The sequence below is a fragment of the Mixophyes fleayi genome, chromosome 7, assembly GCF_038048845.1.
Source record: "Mixophyes fleayi isolate aMixFle1 chromosome 7, aMixFle1.hap1, whole genome shotgun sequence".
Lineage (NCBI taxonomy): Eukaryota > Metazoa > Chordata > Amphibia > Anura > Limnodynastidae > Mixophyes > Mixophyes fleayi.
In genome coordinates, this window is record NC_134408.1 from 44,174,357 (window position 1) to 44,196,839 (window position 22,483).

General features: G+C 40.2%; 1 protein-coding gene across 1 annotated transcript in view; it reads right to left on the reverse strand.

The window, feature by feature from the left end:
* LOC142097694 (multidrug resistance-associated protein 1-like) overlaps window positions 1-8,344 on the reverse strand; it is an 85,111-nt gene extending 76,767 nt beyond the window's left edge. The window contains exons 1-2 of the mRNA XM_075179754.1: window positions 8,204-8,344; window positions 544-857 (exon numbers count right to left, since the gene is read on the reverse strand). Of these exons, the coding sequence (XP_075035855.1) occupies window positions 544-585 (42 nt within the window). The 5' untranslated portion in view covers window positions 586-857; window positions 8,204-8,344. The remainder of the gene's footprint in view (window positions 1-543; window positions 858-8,203) is intronic.
* Window positions 8,345-22,483: the final 14,139 nt, after the last annotated feature.

Consider the following 22,483-nt stretch of genomic DNA (forward strand, 5'->3'; position numbering starts at 1 on the left):
ACCATAATAACCCGATTTTCTTCAAGATATAATAAATGAATGCGTTATAATGTTTGTAAATATCTCAGTATATGATTAAAGAGGGACGTCTGCTATATGTTTATTCTTTCATATGCTTGTACACAATATAAATCAGCTTATACCTAGGTTTAAGTTTCAAATTAAAAACTGGTATTCATCTTAAATTCACCCAGATCAAAAAATCCAACCCATACTTCCTTTTAGGTCAAGAGTCAAGGCGTTATATATACCCATCACCAAAGCTTGATAATTTAGATACATCGGAAGTCTGCATTAAGGAATTAAAGAGTTCTAGTAGAAAAAGGGAGACTGTGCCGATAAAATCAAGACATATTGTCTGAGAAATAACTACAATTAAATTTAGCCACATGTGGTATCTGCAGTCATATGAATGTAGGTTGAATTCTAGCTGGAAAATCGCTTGTTTGGCACCACTGTAAAAAGGATCCCACCACAACAAATTTTTGATGCCCAGCTAACTTTCAATTGTATGGAGAATTACTAAAGGAATGTTATACTCACCCAGAAGTACTCAGACTCATCGAGTTTACAAAGCCACTTCATACTGGCTGTAGATATGGTGAGATGAAAGTCATACAGGAATACATTCAGCCAAAGAGTTCTAGTCAAGCTTTGTAAATGTAGACCGTTGTATAAAGTAACATGCTTTGGACCAAGACATCCGAGAACAACCCCTGGTGATCTGAGATATTATCTATAATGCAGCTTCTATTTAAGACATCATCAACATTCCATGATCTTCCTCTCATTGTTCAAATCCATTTCTGAAGTTTCCTTTTCATTCCATTAGCCACCACAGCTATGCCAATCACACCCTGTAAAAGAGAAACAGCCCTTCATTGTGATCGGACCACTGTTACAGATGTAAAAAAACAGATGACAAAGAATGCGTTTATATTAAAGCATTAAATCTACATTGAGACAAGCGCACTAAATTACTATTTGCACCCACTTTAGCTTTTTGTACAGCGATCTGTGTAGCACAGGCTGTCTTATTAACCAGAAACCTCATTTAGATTTAGATTCCTGTTGAGAAAATAAATTCTGATTTTGTTAACATTCTCACATTCCAGCCACAAATAATTAATTATATAGAAACCAAGACAACTTTGAAAAATCACAGCGAGGCAGGGAGGGTAATTTGCAAACATAGAAAATTGCGAAGGTACAGAAAAAATTAAGTTTTGTTTTTTATGTTGTTCCTGTTTATAACCGTACTTGCTTAGGACAAGCACATCAAGAGAGCAGCGAGGGCAAGCTGGGTAGGTCTGGGCAAGTTATGTACATAAAAGATAAGAACTGTGCATCCTCTGTGATTTATTTTTACATGTATATATAAGATTGTGGACATAAAAGTGCTGACAAAAAGGTACATGGGTATTTCTGAACCACGGCAAAAAAATGTGCAGGAAAAGAGCCTAGACCAGTGGTTCCCAAACTTTTGCAGTTCGCGGCACCCTTAGAGTCTCCATAATTTTTTCAAGGCACCCCTCCAAAATAATTACTGAGCAGTCCTGTTTTATAAGTAGTTGTGTCAAAAAATGTAATAAGTATTTAGGTCAGGACAGAAATACTTATTTAATTGTATGCAAAAATGCTCACTCTCACACTGCCCCCTTTGCCCCCTCTCACGCTGTCCCCCACCTCTGCCCTCTCTCACGCTGTCCCCCTACTCTGCCCTCTCTCACGCTGTCCCCCTCCTCTGCCCTCTCTCACGCTGTCCCCCTCCTCTGCCCTCTCTCACGCTCCCTCTCACTCTGCCGCGGCCAGCCAGAGAAAAAATAAACAAAACATAAACCAATCCGCGCGGCGCTAGGACCCAGCATTCTCCTCTCTCACACAGCTTGTCAATGACCGTCGATATTCAGTGACAAGCTGCGTGAGAGAGGAGGATGCTGGTTCCCTGCGCCGCACGGATTGGTAAGTTTATGTTTTGTTTGTTTTTTCTCTGGCTTGCCCGCGGCACCCCTATGACAGCACACTTTGGGAACCGCTGGCCTAGGCACACTCACATGTTCAGGCAGTTTGCCATAGTATTGTTATGGGAAAATCTCTAATTGTAGTGAACATTTGTATGAATGAGGGGACAAGATGTGTGTATGAAATGAGACCTTGCGCAACTCTCTAGCTCAAATCAGTTGAGCTAAAAATTCAATTTAATAGAACGTTAAAAGAAAAATCTATGTTAAAAAAGTAGAGCTTTAAAGGCATATAACGTCAAAACCAGTGCACATATCAGCCTAAATGGTGTGTTTTTATTATTTATTTTGTACACCCAAAGCATTTATTATACCAAATTTAATTGAAATTAGAGAATGTAAAGAAGAATTTTCCTAAAATTGTGTTGATTTGATGTGGAATAACAGTATATGTGGATGATAGGGCTATACAAAAAATATATGTTTCTTAAAAGTATATATATTTTTTTTAACATCAAATAAATAAAAAAATAAATAAAAATAAAAATATATATATATATATATATATAAATAAAGAATTGTTCTTAAATACTATCTAGCCATAATGTCACTTGCTAAACTGGTAATCCTGAATAAAATGAATAGATAAGATAGTGCTACATACAACCTTTGCATTAAATCTTCGTTTCCAAAACTAGTGTTATTAAGTCAGGGTTATGTTTGTCCCACATAGAATACAGTCAATGTATCTGGTTCTTTAGTAACAAAATTCGTGAAAAATTTGTAAAAAAAGAGAGAAATTATGCCTAGGAGTTGCAGAAGTACACTCAGAGACGGGCTGTCAACAGCAGCCTAATACTTCAGACAGATGGTTTTGATCACTAAGTCATTTCTCCAAAATATCAGAATTCAAAAGAATGCTGTGCAGCATATACCTTACAGAGAGTAGTACTTCTGCATTTTGTTTCACCATAGAAGTACTTCTTGCAGTAAGTAGCCCCAGATTAGTCCATATAACTTTTTAGTATAAATATTTTTAGCTCTTCTACAGAAAACAAACAGTTTTAAAAAATATGTCACGTTCCCCAAGGTCTATTCTGATCTACTTGTAAATAAACAAGTAATACATTTTTTTAAAAAAACACCTCACTGATACCCCTTATATGTTTCATTAAATTAGAGAAAATTACACATGTTATATATTAAAATAAACACGAGAAACACTGGAACACGTAATATATTTTAAGGGGCACACTGATTTCTTGAAAATAATCATAGAAAAACCATTTAACAATTTAGTTCTAATCTAGCTTTTATAACACTAAAAAAATAAAATAGTGTTGGAAAGCTATATAAGTAAACAGAATACACTTGCTATAGTTTGTTGTTTTAATCAACATCTTCAAAATAAACAGAATAAAATATGTAGAACAAAAAATGCTACCTAAAACAGACAGTAATAGAGCACTGAGCAAAGTAGAAATGGGGCTGCTCTCCAAATGCAACATTACAGGAGTATGGTATCTCCACTATTTCCTGCTCAACATTCTTATTCTGGACTGAAAGTGACAATTTCACAGGTATACTCCTATGGCAACACATTTTGAGCCAAGCTCTTTCTGAAGCTGGACACCTGCATGAAATTCAAGCAGTATATTGAATAGACTGGTGGGTGTGTGAGAGCCACGGCGCCTGGACATGTTGCCAGGTCAGGGAGCCAAACAGCGCTCCCCGACCAGCCATTTAAACTTTGGTGCCACCGCGAGCCAATCAGGGCTCAAGGCGGTGTGGGCGGCATGACGCAGTGACGTCATCGGGCATCGGCACACCGGCGACTATTTAAGACGCCCAAGCCAATGCCCCGGAAGTGAGTCGGCGGCGGTGAGAGAGAAGAGAGGACGGCATGGGACCGCAGCAGGAGACAGAAGACCGGCCGCCAGCGGAGGAAGAGAGCCCTTGTCAGGGCTGAGAGCTACACTGTCTCAGGAAGACCCGACGTCGGCGAGAAGCAGAGAGGTCAGCAGCAGAGACAGAGAGCCCTTGTCAGGGCTAAGAGCCACTATCTCTAGCGAAAACCTGGCGATAACCAGGAGGACAGAAGAGTCCCGGCGGAAGTTCCTGGAGGACGGTGGCGGTCAGCAGAGGACCTACGCCGAGGTAGCAAAAGGTCTCCCTGGACCAGGTAAGGCTTCTGGGCACCACCTCTCCCAGGCCCGCATCCACACTCTTTAACACTATCTTTGCTGGCACTCATCTTTCACCGGGCACAAGGCCCGAGCAACACCCCAGGCACTGGGCCTGAGCTCCAATTAGGGGGGGGGGGGGGTAACTATAGGCTGTCTTTGGGCACTAGGCCTATAGCCAGGTAGGGGACTCAGTATCGCAAGCAGGGCACAAGGCCCTTAGCTGCTTAGGTCTGGGCGTTACTCCCATAGCCAGGTAGGGGGCTCAGCCCCACAAGCAGGGCACAAGGCCTTATGGAGTAGAGACTAGGCTTTCGTCATCTGGGGCACTAGGCCCGGAACGCATTCCAGTTCAAACAACAGGCTCTGTGCAGGGTAGGATGAATTACGGTGTATTTTGGTACTGTATTACTGTGTACTGTGCGGGTTGTGTTGCCTCTCCGGGAGCAAGACGTCAGCGTTCCATTTGGAGGTAGGCTCCGGTGCCTTGGTCCGTTTTCTGGTCACATTCGAGGCCCAGAAGGGGCAAAGGAGAACGGGCGAAGCGCCACACCAGAGGAAAAGCCACACAGTAGTCTTTCCACCTGATAAGTCCTCGGGGTACCCGTAAGGTTTCAGAGGCAGTGGTTGGACTCCTCGCTGGAATTGCAGCACAGCCCTTTTGAGTTCTGGGAGTGTTACCCGCGGTTCCATATGAGTGCCTGTTTCTGAGTTCTGACAGGTTAGCATGACGGTTACAGTGCAGACAATGTACTGTGGGGTAGGGCGTGGTTCATCTGCGTTCCGGCAGTGCTACCGACGATTCCGGGTGGGAACCACCAGACCCGGCGGCCCTCTGCTGGCAAGTGTAGCCCTGTCACCTAAACTGCTGGGTGGCCCTCACTACTGGTGAGTAGAAAGTTTGAGCGAAAACATTCGCTGTCCCAAATACTCACAGCCCCCATGTCCAGGCCAGAGTAAAACGTGGTGACGGCAGGCGGAATCGAGTGATTCAGAGCGCCAACACTGAGGGGCACTTACCACCACCTGCCACCCTCGCCGTCATTCCTTGTCGTAGCCCCAGACAGCCCCTTCCCCCTCCCCTCTCCCTCGGTGGGCACATCTCTCTCTTTTGTCTCGTCTGCAGGAGGAAGAGGAGACAACCGAACCGAAGTACGGTGGTGGGTTAACTATAGCCGGAGGAAGCAACACCTTCCATAGCAGTCCCTCGGGATCGGGTGAGTACCTTCAGTATAGACAACGGAAACCGCCCCGGTAGGTACATGGGATAGCGACCCCCACAGGTGCTTCATTTATTAGGCTGCACCTGCAGGTAATATTGCAATATTGCAAGAATATTGTTAAGCATGGTATCTTTTTAACATGTTTTAATGTCCTCTTGCTACAAATATAATGAATATATATAATAAGCCATTATGTACATAATGCATACGCTATAAAAATAAATATAACTTTGAGAATCACATCCCTGGGAGGAGGCAGCCAATGCAGGTGTCCATCTATCAGATGGAAGTGCTTGCTGTGCATATTTACATAAAGTTTTGCTTGTATTACACTATGGTATTATATTATATTTTGCTCCATATTTGAGCGCAGTGTTTGGGGTGTACTGTTGATTGGGTATTACCCAAACTATAGCTAATTCTACAAAAAATAAATAAAATACTATGGTGGGTATGTACGAAGGCAAATATGGAGGAATGAGCAGCACATTTCCACTATTTCCTCTGTATCTGCCTCCTCTTGGTCACTTTACACGGCTGTTTGCCAGAGTGACGAGGGTGCAGCTAGGATGCTGATGCATGGTAATGAAATTAATACCATGCGTGTGTACACCAAACTCTGCTCAGCTTTTAAGCAGAGCTGTATTGCATGTAATAATTAAATATTACAGAGACTCTAGTGCCCTTCTGCTTGAAAAAAACGGAGCACTGCAGCTTTATGTCCCCAGAGACCAATTTACTTAAAACCACTACTAAAATAAAACTCTGTCACGAACACAAACAATATTAAATTTACACTAAAAAAGATTTTATTTTCATTTTACCAAAACATAGTAAAAAAAAAAGTGTCTAAACTAAATTAAAAAAAAAATACATAAAAAATGTAAATCTGAATACCTAGTCAAATAGAACTTTGTGAACAAATCACCATAAATACTAATCAGGTCAAATTGAAAGTCAATAAAAAGATGACCACTATTATTCAGAAGAGTAGTCCTGAAACGAACTAGAAAATCAAAGCACAGAATATGGTGATCCCATAGCATAGTAAATTAAGATATACTTATAGTAGCCAGTAAACTTCTACTTACAAGGGATACAGCAGATGCTTTACGGTAATTTCCCACCAAGTCATAACTTTGAGAGTTAATGCAAAATATTTGTGGACAATGTGCAATAAACAGGCTTGTTAGAGCATTATTTGGACAAACAGAAGAAACAAAAAATTGAATCAATAGTGCATGAGTTTTTATGTGCAGTTTTAATGCATCAATCCCTGCACATGCACACTTCAGAAGTAATTACACACAATAATCAGACCTGGAAACGGTTTAATGTTATGCATGTAAAAGGGCTGCAAAATCAAACAGGTGACAATAGTACCATGCAATCAATACTCATGAGAGTAGCAACATGATAAACACAAACTAGTCAGTAAAACATCACTCTGTATTTAGAGACTGCTGAATGAATCGCAGTTGGGGCTACAGGTGAAGGGCTGCCTGCTGCCCATCACTGACTTGGATACCAGGCAGAACTTTTCAGGAAAGCAAGAACAATATTCTGAAGCATTAAACCAAGATAAAACAAAAAAAAAAAACACCTGAAACACTTATCTTCTGAATTGTGTTTTATAATAAATACATGACAAAGATTCTAGATAATTTAAAACTAAATTAAATAATTAGCAAATTGGAAGGATTCCCCTCACTGGTCTGAGGACATTACCGATGCCGGTGGTCTTCCCGTACCGGCCATCTAGTGCATTCTGTTCTGCTGGCAGAAGGTATGTAACTAATTGGCCCTAATTTGATTGGTTGTGGGTCCTGTTCAATCAGGGGCCAAGTTATTTACAAATCTTAGTCTGGGCAGGTTTGATTGATCCACCTAGTCTTGGTTGCTGTGAGGGAATTGGTAACAGGTAACAGCAGGGTGATGGAGGGTCCCCAGTGAATGAGAAAAGGAAGTCCAGACCGTAACTAGGAGTAGGCAAGACATGTTGTAAAAAAAAAAAAAGAGCACAATCTCATATTGAAAAAAAATATATCAAATGGATGAAGGGGTAGAATATTATACAATATATATATATATATATATATATATATATATATATATATATATATATATATAACAAATTGCACTGCAGCCTGTGCAATATGGTTGACAGTGGAGCTCACAATGTGATTGTACAATGAGGGTGTAAGTCCCAGTATTTGTTTTTATTTCTTAATAAAGTGTCAAGTGTTGTAAGCCAATAGATAAAACTGTATATAGAGAAAATAAATAAATGCATCTATAAAACATATTTATCCAACAAAGATGAACTGGAGCCTGTCATTGTCACCAGTTAAGACTGTGCCCTGCCGCACCTGCTCCTTTTGCATTATACCAGTTCCACTGTTACCAGACCTGCATACAGCTAGATACCTGTTTGCCAACTTTGAGCTACAGGATCCTCAGGTGAAAGAGACTGAGCTACAACCAGGTAGCAGTTATGCAGAAAACACCATCACACAGGACACCCACACAAACACTGGATACCATAAAATAAAAATCTGTATACAAAACATTTACTATTCTCCTAACACAAGTGTGTCAGAAACTTTCCATAGCAATATATCCTGATTTAAAATACTATATTTACATAAATACAATGTGTCTTATCCATTACTATTCGTCATATGGGTTTCGAGTTTTATCAGTAAATGATTGTTTTATCTATTGCATAGTCAGCCAGGAGATGGATATGAAATTAAGTGCTCTATGATAAATACACATGGTGCAACACATGCAACGAAGGCTAATAAGAGAGAATGAGAAAACATGTAATACATACATGTGTGCCCGTCTCACAGCTCTTCAGACATTACAGAACACAACGAATCGCGCTGTGAATGACTTCCAGGCGGCCAGGTGATGTCTAGTATTGATATGACCTATACAGAGGACTTGGTGCCAGGAGGCGGGCTGCGGGACGATGCCTGCACGAATAAGGGAAGTATGTCCTCTGGGTGGAGACTAAGCTGTCATGATGAGAGGACGGTATCATTGGGAGAAGCACTATCAATATGTCAGGCAGGAGGAGGGATTCAGTGACACATGAGAACAGGAGGGAAGATGTCAGTCAGCTTTAGCGGTAGCGGCACCTACATACATATGTGTGTGAAAGTTTAGGAAGAAATTAATGTCAGAATACATTATTGTGTCAGAATAGAAATTAATGTCAGAATTTTATATACATGTTACTATATGTTCTGTAGGTAATGTTGGAAATATACATTTCTTTAAATTTAAATTCAAGTTTAATTGCCTAAAGCATTTTAAAGTTGTTTTAACAGCTGTACTACAACCTAAACAAAAAATATTTGTTTTTAGTAACTTCCCCCTCCCCTTAGCCAGAGCCATGGGGGCTGCTACATTTTTTTCCAGGGGCTTCTTTGTTTCTATTACAGCCCAGGCCAAAAACCTGAATATGGGGGGGCTGGGGTGAATGGGAGGACTAACCACAAGCTGCAAAAAGTGGATGCATGTAGCAACAATAGGCATTCAAGGTAGGGGAATGGGCTTAGTAAAATCTTCTATGTAGTTAGTAGTGCAGCTTTCACATCAGCTCAGGGCCGGCGGAGTGGGGTAAGCAAGGCGGGGGGCGCCAAGACTGAGGGGCAGTTACCACCACCTGCCACCCTCACTTGTCTGCTGCCACAAAAAAAAATGCCAGCGCTCTCCTCCCCCTCCCCTCTGCTCCCTTCTCATTGACAGTGACGGGAGTGATGCCATCACATCCCGACAATGTCAGTAAGGAGCGGTGCAGAGAGGACCCGCACATTGAGACAGCAAGAAGAGAAAAAGAAAAGACTGAAGAGGAAAAGAGAGGATAAGAAGGTCATAGAAAGGTACGTAAATAACGGAGGGGAGTGCTATGTTGAAAAATCAGAGGGGGGCAGCAATGTGGATGAGGAGAGGGGGCACCATGTGATAAGAGGGGGCAAAGTGTGATGAAGCAGGAGGCACAACCAAACTAATTTGCCAAATATTTAAAATCTTATTATTACAAAGAATACATTTTCTTCATTTATATTATTCATATAGCAGTTCATGTTTACTGTTTAATGTATTTATTTGTATTACTCTCTTTATTAAAGTGTATTATATGATTTGTATTAAAAGAAAAAACATTATTAAATGAACAAATAATTTATAAAAAAGGGGGGCGCAAATTTATTTTTTGTAGGGGGCGCCTGACATGCTAGCACCGGCCCTGCATCAGCTTTTCTCCATTATGCATATATTCTAACTTTGCCAATCCTACTCGACTGTACCTCCATTCCTGACCTTTGTCCCAACTGTTGGGGCTGTTGGGAGGTATATCCACCACCAAAATTACCTCCATGGTTTACTTTGAGACAGGTGAATGTAAAATGTGCTGATTAGTCTTATTATGACTCCACTTCATCATTAAAAACTAAAATGTGTTGACATTTTTCCTCCTTCAATCAGAGACCTCTCCGTGTTCTTATATTGACAGAAATAGCAAAGCATAGAAGTTCAGCTTGATGTGACATTTCTTTCAACTTCAGGCCAATTAAATTGCCTCTTGCCCTCTACTAAGGCAAGACGAATAACCTCCACTCTGCTTTGTCCTTTTCTGAGATGGCAAATATCAGGAAAACATCAGGACATACAACTTGGAGATATTTTATTAATTATAAATATTGCAATTATGTAAAACACTTTAACGAACCCATTTCTAAATGGGCTTGAATATATATTAATAGTACATTTAATATTTTATTGTTCATTATCTTTTGTACAAGTATTTTAAAACAATCCCATGAAAAATTTGTTTGTTTTTTTAACATAAATTACTGTACCAAGCTATAATTAGAATGTTGGCATTTACCATTGTTCCTTGGTTTGTTTATTCAGGCTGCTATTAATGATTTCGGATTGGCACAATGTGTCATGAGCAGAGAGGCTCTAAGCTCTGTATACTGTAAAATCCATCTTTTACTCCATCCTTCCTCTGCCTTCACACGAAATACTAAGAGCTGTGAGCCTGTGTTTGTGTAACTGGCAGACTGTTATAGACTCGCCTCTCCGGGTTTCAGCGCTGTTCTCTGCCAGCGCTACCGGGCGCTTCCGGGTAGCGAGTCACATGACCTGACTGTTGAGGTGGGTAATTCAAATCTCCTCCTTTACTTAAATCTCGCTCTGACACAGATCGTGTGTCAGTGCAACATAGTTGCCATGCGTCTGACTCCCTGCAGTTCCTTTGAATGTACTCTCTCTGTGAGTACCTTCTGCTGGAACTCCCGTGTACCAAATCCTGCCTGCCTGACTATGCTCTGCTGGATCTCCTGTGTACCGACTCTGCCATCTGACCACTTTCTGCTTATCACCTGTAATCTGTTCCAACCTCTCTGGGTCAGTGTTCTCTTCTGGGTACTTACGTCCGTTCCTCTGCTCCGTGGTGCTGCATCTTAAGACATTCCAGGGGACCGGGACTTGCGAGTTCTCTGCTGCAAAGTCCAGCACGCCTTGCGATGGTTCTTGGTGAATACCGAGGAACTCGTTAGATTCCGCACCCTTGGTTTGCCAGCGCTAATTAGGATCAGCACAGCTTCAGATATCAACTGCAGTTGTAACACAGACGTATTTTGCAACCTCCAAACAGATTTTGAAAAGGAGATTATGATTTGTAGAAGGGCAGCTAAGAAAAGAAGAGGATTGTTGTACTTAACTTTAAATGCATTTCACTGATTCCCTTTGGGAGACAATGCTGCTATGAGGTTGGGGCTTGCTGAAAAAGTTAAAAATGATTTGCATTTGAAGGTCCTGCCCCTCTAAACCCCACTTCTAATGGCAGCCAGGTTTTTTGTTTTTTTTCTTGCTAACAAATCTCCATAGGGTAAGACCGAAAGAACCAATAAAACAAGAATAATAACTCTCAAACAGAGCAACGTTCAACCTCAGAAAGACTGTAAAAGGGGTTGGAATGCACTATCCCCCAAATGGAATCAGATAAATGGATTTAACGGTAAGTACAAATATTATTTTATCTCTGTCTTCCTATTTGGGAGACACTGCTACAATGTGGACATTCCAAAGCTGCCCCTAGGGAAGGGTGCGCTCCGATACAGAAAACTTTTCTTCCAAATCTTGCTTCTTTGGAGACAAATGCATTGAGCTCGTAGAATTTTGTATGAATGGACGACCAGGTTGCCACCCTACACAACTGCTCAACCTAGGCCTCTCTTCTGCGCTCCGAAAGAGCTCATCGATGTGGTCAAATGAGCCATAATTCTCACAGGGACTGGCTTTCTTGTGGAAACATAGCCCTACTGAATCGTAGCCTTAATCCATTTGCCCATGGATTGTTTTGTCGCAGTCCAGCCGCTCTTCTGTGCGTCGTATATAGCACCAAGAGGCTTACCTAAGGTCTTACCTAAGGATCTTACCCAAGGATGACATTCTATCTACATAAATCCTCAAGGCTCTGAAGACATCCAACAGATGGATAGATTCTTAACCTCCTGAGGCCAAATCACGTCCAAGAGTAGTGATAATATTGGTTCAGATGAAATTTTGACAACGTTTTGGACTGGAACAAAGGCTTGGTGCACACGATAGCTGCGTTATTTTCAAAAACCAGGAACCTGCTAAATATGACAGCCAATTTGACATCCTTGTGTGACCATCCCCTGACGAAGTCTGCCAGATGAAACATGTAGGGACTGAACACACAGCAGGGAGAACCACCTGTAAAACATAAAATGTCTAGCAATGCTTCACTATGTACGGCCCTCTTTCCCTTAACTTTGTATGAATTAGGAGCAAAATGGGATGGAACTGTTGCAATTGCATTTAAACTGACACAAGCATTGATTTGAGCTGTACTGTATTACAATAATCTAAGGTTGTGTCTGTAAAACTGAACACTGGTGAGACAGGATAGACATGTTTGATTAACATAATGAAGCTAAACACAGGCGCTGTGGGTTTTTGAACTTTTGTCTAGTAACTGCACAGAATCTTATTTGGAACAAAAGCATAATGTTTGCTACAGAGATTACGAATTGATACAAACTAATAACCTGTATAAACATTTTCTTGTATTAAGTCACAGCATTTTTTATTAGGGAATTGTTTTGGTCGATTGAATTTGGATCTTGGACATAATCAATCGCTGAATTGTACCTTGAACACCTCCGTATCCATAAGTTAAAACAAAACCACGTTCATAGTGTGTATTTTATTTTATACCTACCCTGTGATTTTTCATTTCCTACCCTAGTGTGCCTATTTTCCTAACAATATAATTAAGTTTAATTCACCGGGTAGGCAGAGACACACCCACCCTAGGATTCTTGCTGTATTCCCATTTCCATTCCCTGGGAGCACTACTCTACTAATCTATCTTGTTTTTGGCTTTCACACTCTGTGCTAAGTCTCGATGGTAGAGGGGACCCTGATTTACCAGTTCTTTTCTTGTAGGAAGTCTCCACAGTGGTTCTGTGGAGACTTAAAATGCCGGCATACCGTAATATTCTCAGCCAGTCTGCTGCTGCAAGAATGCTGCTGCACCCTCTCTCTTGTCTTTCTTGATTTTCCTGAAGAAGCATGGCTATCATAATATATACACTACTATACACTAGTAGATATATTCACTTGACTGTCATGGCATCCACAAGGAAAGCATTCAGATCCTGGTTCTTGTACAGTAGTGATCCACTTTGTATTTCAGTCATGATGCCACCATATCGACCTTCGGCTGACCCCACTATCCGGTGGAAGAGACCGTGTCCCGGATGAATGGCATGGCTGCTCAGGAAGTGTGCTTGAATACTGCCAAAAGTGCTGGGATATACCTTTTCACCTAGCACTTAATCTTGGCGTCTCCTTTATATGTAAGGGGCTCTTGGTGAACCCCTGATGATTTATGTATGCTACAGCCGTGGCATTGCCCAACTGGATGCAAATAAGTCTGTCCCTTAAGTGGTATGGAACTTGTAACAGAGAGTTTGAGCTCAATAAATTTTAAGGGGTGCAATAGTTACCCCTTTTGACCTTTTAAAGGGCTGCAATGAATGCCATCATTTTGGTGAATACCCTTGGTGCTGTAGCCAGACTGAAGGGCAGAGCTCTGAACTGAAAATGGGAATCCTCAACTGTAAACCCAAAAAGGCTGTGATGCCCTCCCAGATAGGGATGTGGCGATATGCATCTTATACATGCATTATCCATGGAGGCTAGAAATATGTCTTGTCATGCCATTGTTGATAGATCTTAAAGATTCTATCTTGAATATGTCCACCCGCATGTGAGTGTCTAGGGATTTTAGATTCAATGGACTGACAAGTCCAGTTTTTGTACTAAAAATAGATTTGTCCTAGACCAGAAAGAGCAAGAGGTTTTGGGTTATTACTTAATCACTTCTGACAAAAATAGGGACTACATGCCTCATCTCTCAGATGTTTTTCCTGGAAAATGCTGGGCCATAGGTTTTTGAGCATTCACAGAGAGTAGAGAAGTCTTTACCTCGTGGCCTAGGAGATAACCCTGTCCAATTCCAGAGTCCTCGCATCTTCTTCCCAGGATATAAATCAAAGTTGGCATCTGGCTGCAATCACCAAGGTCGAGATTCTAGGTAGGATAAGACCTGCATCAAGGACCGTGTCACCCAAATAATCTGATGCTTTTCTCGCATGATCCACTAAGGCATCAATTCTGATCTTTGGGTGTATTTATTGTAAGCCCTCACTAACCTGCTCAGCAGACTACTCTACCAGTTTGTTTACCTAAGCGGCCACTAGAATGGGTCTAAGCGATGCACCTGCTTTGACAAACACAGACTTCAGAATCACCTAACATTTCCTATCATGCTGTCCTACAAAGGTGCAGCATTTGGAATCGGAGTTGTGGTGGATTTTGAAAACTGGGCAATGAAGACATCCACTCTGGCTGGAATTTACCATTTTATTCTTCAGAGAAGGAGTAATTAAGGCAAAACCTGCAAGGTATTTGAAATCTGGAGGTTTAGAAACTTTCGAACAGCTAAAACCAACTGCTTGATGCCCTGTCTGGTAAAGAAATCATCCTTCAAACCTGTTTGGTTCTCAAAGTGGAGTCCCCTGGAATCTCACTCTCTTTTTGAGAGGAAAATTCTGAGTTCCCAAGGAAATTACCCTTGACGGCTCCCTGACCCTTGCAAGGCTTCTGCGATGAAGATGATTCCAGTAATCCCTTCAGTGAGGAAGACACTTGTGTTAAGCCATGACCCTCGTTTATGGACCCAAGGTGGTTCCTGTACCACTCAGAAGGACAACTAGTGGAGGTGCTCAAGCACCTACAGAGCCCACATCTGGCATGTGTGCCCTGTGTTAATACAATACCTTGAGTAGGGAGGTCTCAGTTACAGGTTCGTACACTTCTCATTGACATGCACAGTGGGTCTCTTTTGACTGCTAAACTGGTTTAACTGGTTAATTTTGCCTGGTGGAAGGAGTTATTGTTTATTCACATTAATAATTAATCCCAGTAAGTGGAGCAGAGCTTTAATTAATTACTCTTTGTTGGCTATTTTTAAAATGTTAAGTATCTTAATCGTTATATAAGAGTTGGTTTCTTTTTGAATAGTAATTATAATCTAAGCTCTGGGATAGTGCAAAGATGTGAAGGGTGTGTTAAATATAGAAAGGTAAAAATATAGTTTCATTGTGGGTATGTTGGGAAATATGTTTATATGCATAGATCTTAATTATTTAAATGCATAGTTGTTAACATTTTACAATACTGTTTTGGCAGACATTGGAGTACTACAATCCCTATCATGGCAGGTCCACTGAATGTGATAACCGTATACCGCCTCACTTTTACTATACACTATTTCTATAAAAAGTATATTCTAGAACTTAGTGAATTAGAATATATTAAGTAGCAACAAACATGCAGGAAAACAAGAATTTCATTGTGCAGTTGGTGAATACCAAAAATTATGTGAGTTATGTGATCTAGTAACCTTAGAGATAACCCTTCCTGTGAAAGAGGTTTTACTGTGGTAAAAGGGGTGGTTAAGTGGAATATTATCATTCACCTTATGATGTGTTGCGAGTCTTGTCAAAGCCTCAATGGATTGAGCTAGCGACCTTGCCATTGGCGTTTCCACCACATTGTTTGCGCCCTTCCCCCCCCCCCCGAGACATTGACGGACCCTTGTCCTCAGCCACGCAAGCTGCACATCAGGCATCAACAAAACAGATGTTCTCTCAGCAGACATAGGTCTGGACCCTGTGGCTGGATCACTTATAAATAACTTATTGTATAACTTAATTTAAAGGAAATAGCGCAGGGTGATTATTTATATAATTGCAGGTGAACTGTTTTTTTTGTATCGTGTGGCACTTTGTATAGGAAATGCATTCCTTTCTGAGGTATATGTCTTATGCAATAAGTATTTGTTTAAGGAGTCTTGGGTAGCTTCGAGAGGAAGTCCTCATTAAGGCTAATTAAGTCTATTCAATGTGAGTGATCAACACTTGAATACACAACAGGGAGTCGTTACCTGTATCCTGCCTGAATAAAGGGAAAGGAACCTGTCTGAACATTGTAAACAGCACATAATATAGGATATCACAGATAAGTGTAAATTTTGTTACGTATAAATTGCATTTAAATCCTTGTTTGAGGAAACATTGCATCCTGATACTAAAAATAACTCAGACTTCTTGGGGCCAGCAAAGAGTTCAAGGGGCTGGCTTACCTCTTGCTAAACGGTGTCCAAAACAGTATAAAACAGCACTGTCTTGTACTGAAATGTATCATTGTTCCATCTGACTTTCTGATCACTGGTACCTTCAACCAGTGTGAATTGTCCTCTTCAGGACTCTTGAGTTAAATAAACATCACTTGCTTCAAGACCTGTGTGACATCATCTTCCCTGCTGTAATTTCCTGTGACCTACAGATTAGACCAAAATCTTATCCATTTCAGGCTGTTTTGAGGTTTGGACCCAGCTTTCCGGTACCACCGCTCTTCCCGCTATCCAGCAGCTCTGGCCAGTGGGATAGGCCAGGGGGTATCCTTCCACAGCAACCCTGATAAATAGGATGAGGTCAGGGGTACCAGCTCAGGTGCACCAGCAAGGGGGTTCACTAGCAGCGACAGTTACCCAGAAGGAACGTGGTTCTGGATGTCGTGAAGGAGTATGGTGGTGGCAGCAGCTTAAGCCCCTCCTACTACTGCGGTTAGAGGGTGCATTTGGGATAAAGAAAGGGAACGGTGACAAAAGTAAGCCCAGCCGGTTCCCAACGACAGACTGGGTGGTATAGGCAGTCCATCATGTCACAGACCCCTTTTCTGAAATGATGACAGGTAGACAACAGGAATGATAGCTGCAGTACACATAGATAAATATAGTGAACTTACAGATAAATCTGTATGGAATTGTAATATAAATAACTGCACAATAGCGCAATACAACGTTGAGAGCACTAAAGTAGTTACAGACAATGGCTGATAAGTAACAGAACAAGTTTATAAACAATATAGTGGGAGAGCACAAACATGAAAATGACAACACAATCATTGAAGTACTGGGTGATTTTGAACTTTGGATGGGTACCGGGTATGCCAGCTGTATAGTATAGAGTGATATACTAAGCCCGGTATCTTCACGTGCGCTATTACCGTCTGTGTGTGTGTAACATTCAACTCTTTGGGGACAATCTAGTTGTTGTATTATAACTACCAGAATTCCAGGAGAAAAATAATTTTAAATATAATTGGGCAAAATTTAAAGAAAAGTAACATGAGTGGTTAACACTATTCACTGTGCCCTCCCTCAATGCCACGCTTCCAGTCCACTATCAGCCTAGGCCACTTTCCAGTACAGTAGTGAGACCACTCATTTCCACTAGGGAGCATGAGGCAAATCTCTAAGAGTTTTTTTCAGATTTTTTCATTTAATTGTATTCATTTACTATCATATTTAGTTGACTTAATCTTAGGCTGGTGCCTGTGTAAGGGGGATGGGTGCAAAAAAAAAATACCAATGTGACTTCACATCCCAGAATCTACAAGCCCCATACTGAAAAGCTCTGAGACTCTAATAAACAAGATGGGACTATTATAGTGGCAAATTTCCACACCACTTTAAGGGGGTCTCAGTATAACGGGCTCTGCCCATTATAGCCAAAAAATTAAAACTAAATGAATACAGATATAATTGTAATACAAGCTTTAAATAAATAGAAGACTACCCAAAACCCACTTTCACCACTTTATTAAATATAAAATAATCATTTTCACAAACTGATCACTTTTGATTGGCTGGTGTTGAAATAATGTCATTGGGGACCCCTGCTTTGAACATTTACTGGCACTCAGTGTTAGTGTGCATGTGCACTCCCACCTTTGATAAACTTTTGGCAGTCAGCATCCAACTAGCCAGGAGTCACAGAGGACATTCAACCAGGAGGACAACTAGTGGAGGTGCTCAAGCGCCAACAGAGTCCACATCTGGCACATGTGCCCTGTCTTAAGGCAATACCTAGAGTAGGGAGGTCTCAGTTACAGGTTCATACACTTCTCATTGACATGCACAGTGGGTCTCTTTTGACTGCTAAACTGGTTTAACTGGTTAATTTTGCCTGGTGGAAGGAGTTATTGTTTATTCACATTAAATGAATTCCAGTAAGTGTAGCAGAGCAGAGCTTTAATTAATTGCTCTTTGTTGGCTATTTTTACTTAATCATTATATAAGAGATGGTTTATTTTGGGATAGTAATTATAATCTAAGCTCTGGGATAGTGTAAAGATGTGAAGGATGTGTTAAATATAGAAAAGCAAAAATATAGTTTCATTGTGGGTATGTTGGGGAAAATGTTTACATGCATATATCTCAGCTATTTAAATGCATAGTTGTTAACATTTTACAATACTGTTCTGGCAGACATTGGAGTACTACAATCAGTATCATAGCAGGTCCACTGAATGTGATAACCGTATACCGCCTCACTTTTACTATACACTATTCCTGTAAAAAAAAAAAAGTATATTCTAAAGCAGGCCTGTCCAACCTGCGGCCATCCAGGTGTTGTGAAACTACAAGTCCCAACATGCCCTTCCAGCTATCAACTGGTTGTGCACTGGCAAAGCATGATGGGACACAGGTTGGACAGGCCTGTTCTAAAGCTTAGTGAATAAGAATATATTAAGTAGCAACAAACATGTAAGAAAACAGGAATTTCATTGTGCAGTTGTTGAATACCAAAAATAGGGACATTTCCAGGGAAAATAGGGACCGTTAACTACTACACAAATGGCCAGAGGAACATTTCAAACAGAGTATGATATTGTGCATTCATGGTCTCTGAACACACAAAAAAAAGTATTTTTACACACAAACGCAACATTTTCATAAAACAGTTTATTATACACAGCTAATACCAGAAAGCACTAAACTTTGTATATGGGGACATATGTATTAAAGAGTAGAAATGTAAAACCTCTTTTGCTTGTTTAAAATTGCCAAAAGTGTGTTCTACCTATTCGAAAAGAAGGAAAGAGGCTAATAGGGACACTCTTGGTGATATTCTCTTTCTTTCTTCTTCTCCAATGTTCAAATGACTATCCTAGGGAGCACCCATACAAAATGATTGATAAATATGATATAAGTTACAGAAAATTAATTCTATGTATATTCCTATAGTCCTGCCTACGCAGAAATTTTGACTTTGCCACATTGTACGCTCGTTTTAACCACCAGAGGTGACATAAAGGGGTAGAACTATCAGATCGCAATGAGCTCTTTCTCCTCTCACTATATAAAGCTCAGTCTGTGGCTTCAGGCATGCCTCCATTCTTCTTCACAGATCATGACACCAGCCCTTTCCTCACATATTAACACGAGTGGACTGATCACTGTGTCCCATAAGATCAAAATACTCGGTGACATACTGATATCTGATTGGCTACATGTTGTTTTACCACTTCAAAGCTGAAGATATACCAGATGTGGGAGTCAGGATCAGAAAAATTATATGTGGCAGAAGGTTGTCACCTCATCAATGTAGTAGGATTTTATAAGAGGTACGTTGAGCATTGCAGGAAGAAAACTACTGACACCCAGAGGTATATTTATTAAAATGCGGGTTTGATAAAGTGGAGATGTTGCCTATAGCAACCAATCAGATTCTATTTATCATTTATTTAGTACATTCTACAAAATGACAGCTAGAATCTGATTGTTGCTATAGGCAACATCTCCACTTTTTCAAACCCGCACTTTAGTAAATCTAGTCCCAAATGTACCTGAAGGAAGAACTATCTGCAGAGACCATATAAGAGGCTCAGGAAGTGATCTAACTCTCAACCTCAAAATGCTTGAACATGAGGAATAAATGAATTCTGTCAAAAGACTAGACATGGTAGATGGTGTCCAGGGAGAGTTGGTTGTAGAAATGAAAGGGGTAGGACTCATTTATGTCCAATTTATTTCCTGTTGTTTTGAAAATCATTTTTATACATGTGATGTGGTAGATACGGGATGGGATTGTAATGTCTTGTGTGGTCATGTGTGTTACAGTGGAATGTTTTTAGATTTTTATTTTTGTCTGTATGCAGGTTAGATCTAACTGATGGATATTAGAAATACAGTTGCCATCACGTCTGCAAAAAAATATTTTAGGTATTTCACTCCTACATACAACACTTATTATTACCATTATGTCACGCTTTCATTTCCTTACATTGACTCAACATCTAAAAACCCATAAAATATTAGAGTTATTTATTGTCAAAAACAAGATTTCACACAAGTAACTTTGGCAAATCATAGTATTGTTTCTAAATATTACATAGATGATGTAATGTAGTGGGAGTTATTATGTAAAAGTAATATTCATGTTACAAATTTATACAACATTTGAAGCCTCAGGTATTGTTACTGTAAAAATTGTTACAATTGTTTAAGCTATCAAGGTGTATATAATTCTTTCCTTTTTTCTTTCCATTCTATTTTTCTTTTTCATGTTATTGTTTTTTATTCATTATCCTCAGCAATTTGTCTGAATACTCTATCTCTCCAAGTGGAGGACACCCAGGCAAACATGCTATAATCAACATTTACTCAAGTTTGGATGATAAAGACAATCTGGAATCCACATGACCGCTCTTTTTTTCAGAAAGGAACTATAATGAACAATTTCTTATTTTGATAATGTGGTTACCAAATATTTAAAATAGTTTTCACTGACCAAATTATATTTAAATTAATGTCTAGCTATATTTAATGGACCATTATCTAACTGGATAAGCATGGCTAGAAACTGGTTATAAGCAGCAAATACTATAATATCTCTCCCCCTGATTCACTGCCTCCTTTCGTGCCTGTGTTTGTTTCACCCTCCCTTAGGATGTAAGCTCTTACGAGCAGGGCCCCCCTCCCCTCCTGTCTCCATACCGGTTCTTCTGCTCTGTCTTTACTCCATATGTCTTCCTGGAGTTCCTGAAGCATTGGTACTTTGTGTTTATTGTTCAGTACTTGTCACCCTGTTTTGTACTACTGTTTGTACTGTGTACGGCGCTGCGGAAACCTTGTGGCGCCCAACAAATAAATGATGATAATAATAATAATAATAAGACTGGGTACACACTACACTGTTTTCATCAGATTATTGGGCCAATCAGACATTAAACAACTGACTGCCTTGATATCGTGTGAGTGTGTATACTTACACAATGATCTAAAGTTGTCCCAAAGTACAAATCATCATTTCATTTTGTTGGTCGTACTGTGTAATATTTTCTCCCCAATCACCTTCAATCCCCCCGCAGCATCACCTCACCTCCTTCAAGCTTTTAGCACAGCTTTGACAGTAACAGCACGTGCATGGAAGCCAGCCAGCATAGTGATAGAATGCCTTCTTTCCATACCTCCCCGCCCTGTTGTTCACTTGCATTTAATCCTAAAAATCACATTATGTTTTAAAAGCACACACGCAGTATTTAACCTTTGTTACCTGCAACACTGAGGGCTCTTAAAGCTCTCTCCTATGTCTCGATCTACCCTCATTCCTTCTGAGTGCACCCACAGTACCAGACTGTAAGAGGGACCTCCAGCACGCCTTGCTAGCAACCCAGGGGTTAATACAATGAACTAAACAATAATGTGGCTGTGTAACATCCGGGCCCCCGCAGGAGAGAGGGCAGGGACATGCTGTAACGTCAACCATCAGCCTGACACTTCATTTCTGTCTGTAGAAACAGGTGGGATAATTACTGACCCAGCCAAATAGATTAACTCAGCTGTGCATGATTAAAGAAAACCTAAAAACATGAACTGTTGATCGCCCTTGAGGACTTGTTTGCCCATCACTGGTCTAAAGTGTTTGTAGTGTGTACCTAGCTTAAGAGTAATCAGGGATTGTATGCAAGTGTCTCAACACAGAACACTCAATCCAACGCTTTACCATGTACTGCTGGGGGGCAGTTTCTAATGCCCCAAACATTTGTTTTTATGACGGGTGGAGATTTCTTATTTGTAATAAATGTACAAAAAAGATAAATAACTTTATTATTAAGTAACTACTGATGAAATATGCAATCAATGGATGTGACTAAAAAGCAATCTTTATGAACCCTTTCACTTTTGACAGGTGGCTGAACCAGTTTCCACATTTATCAACACACCACTAAAACATATTACAGACTCTGTAACTCTGTAACATGATTTTCTAAAAGATGATATCTTATAGAATTCCAAAAAGGTACCCATAATTTTGTATGCCACGCTACAAAATCATGGGTGTATGTTGATCAAAAAGACATCAATAAAAATGAAACAAAACATTATTTGCATCTAGCAATCTTATGCAGACACTGTTTAATAAACATTTTTACTAAACATAAAAGGTTAAAGTGTGTACAGTTCATAAACACCACATAAACTCTAGTTTTAAACTTGTGCGATTGTGAAGCAACCAAAACCTCAGGTATGCAAAATCGTAAATAGTAAAACTACAGTATATTAAACCATAGTTAAGTCGTTTTGCGATGTTCACACTATTATGTATGCTTCTTTAAAGTGTTATTGAATATGTTAACTTTATTAGAGGTT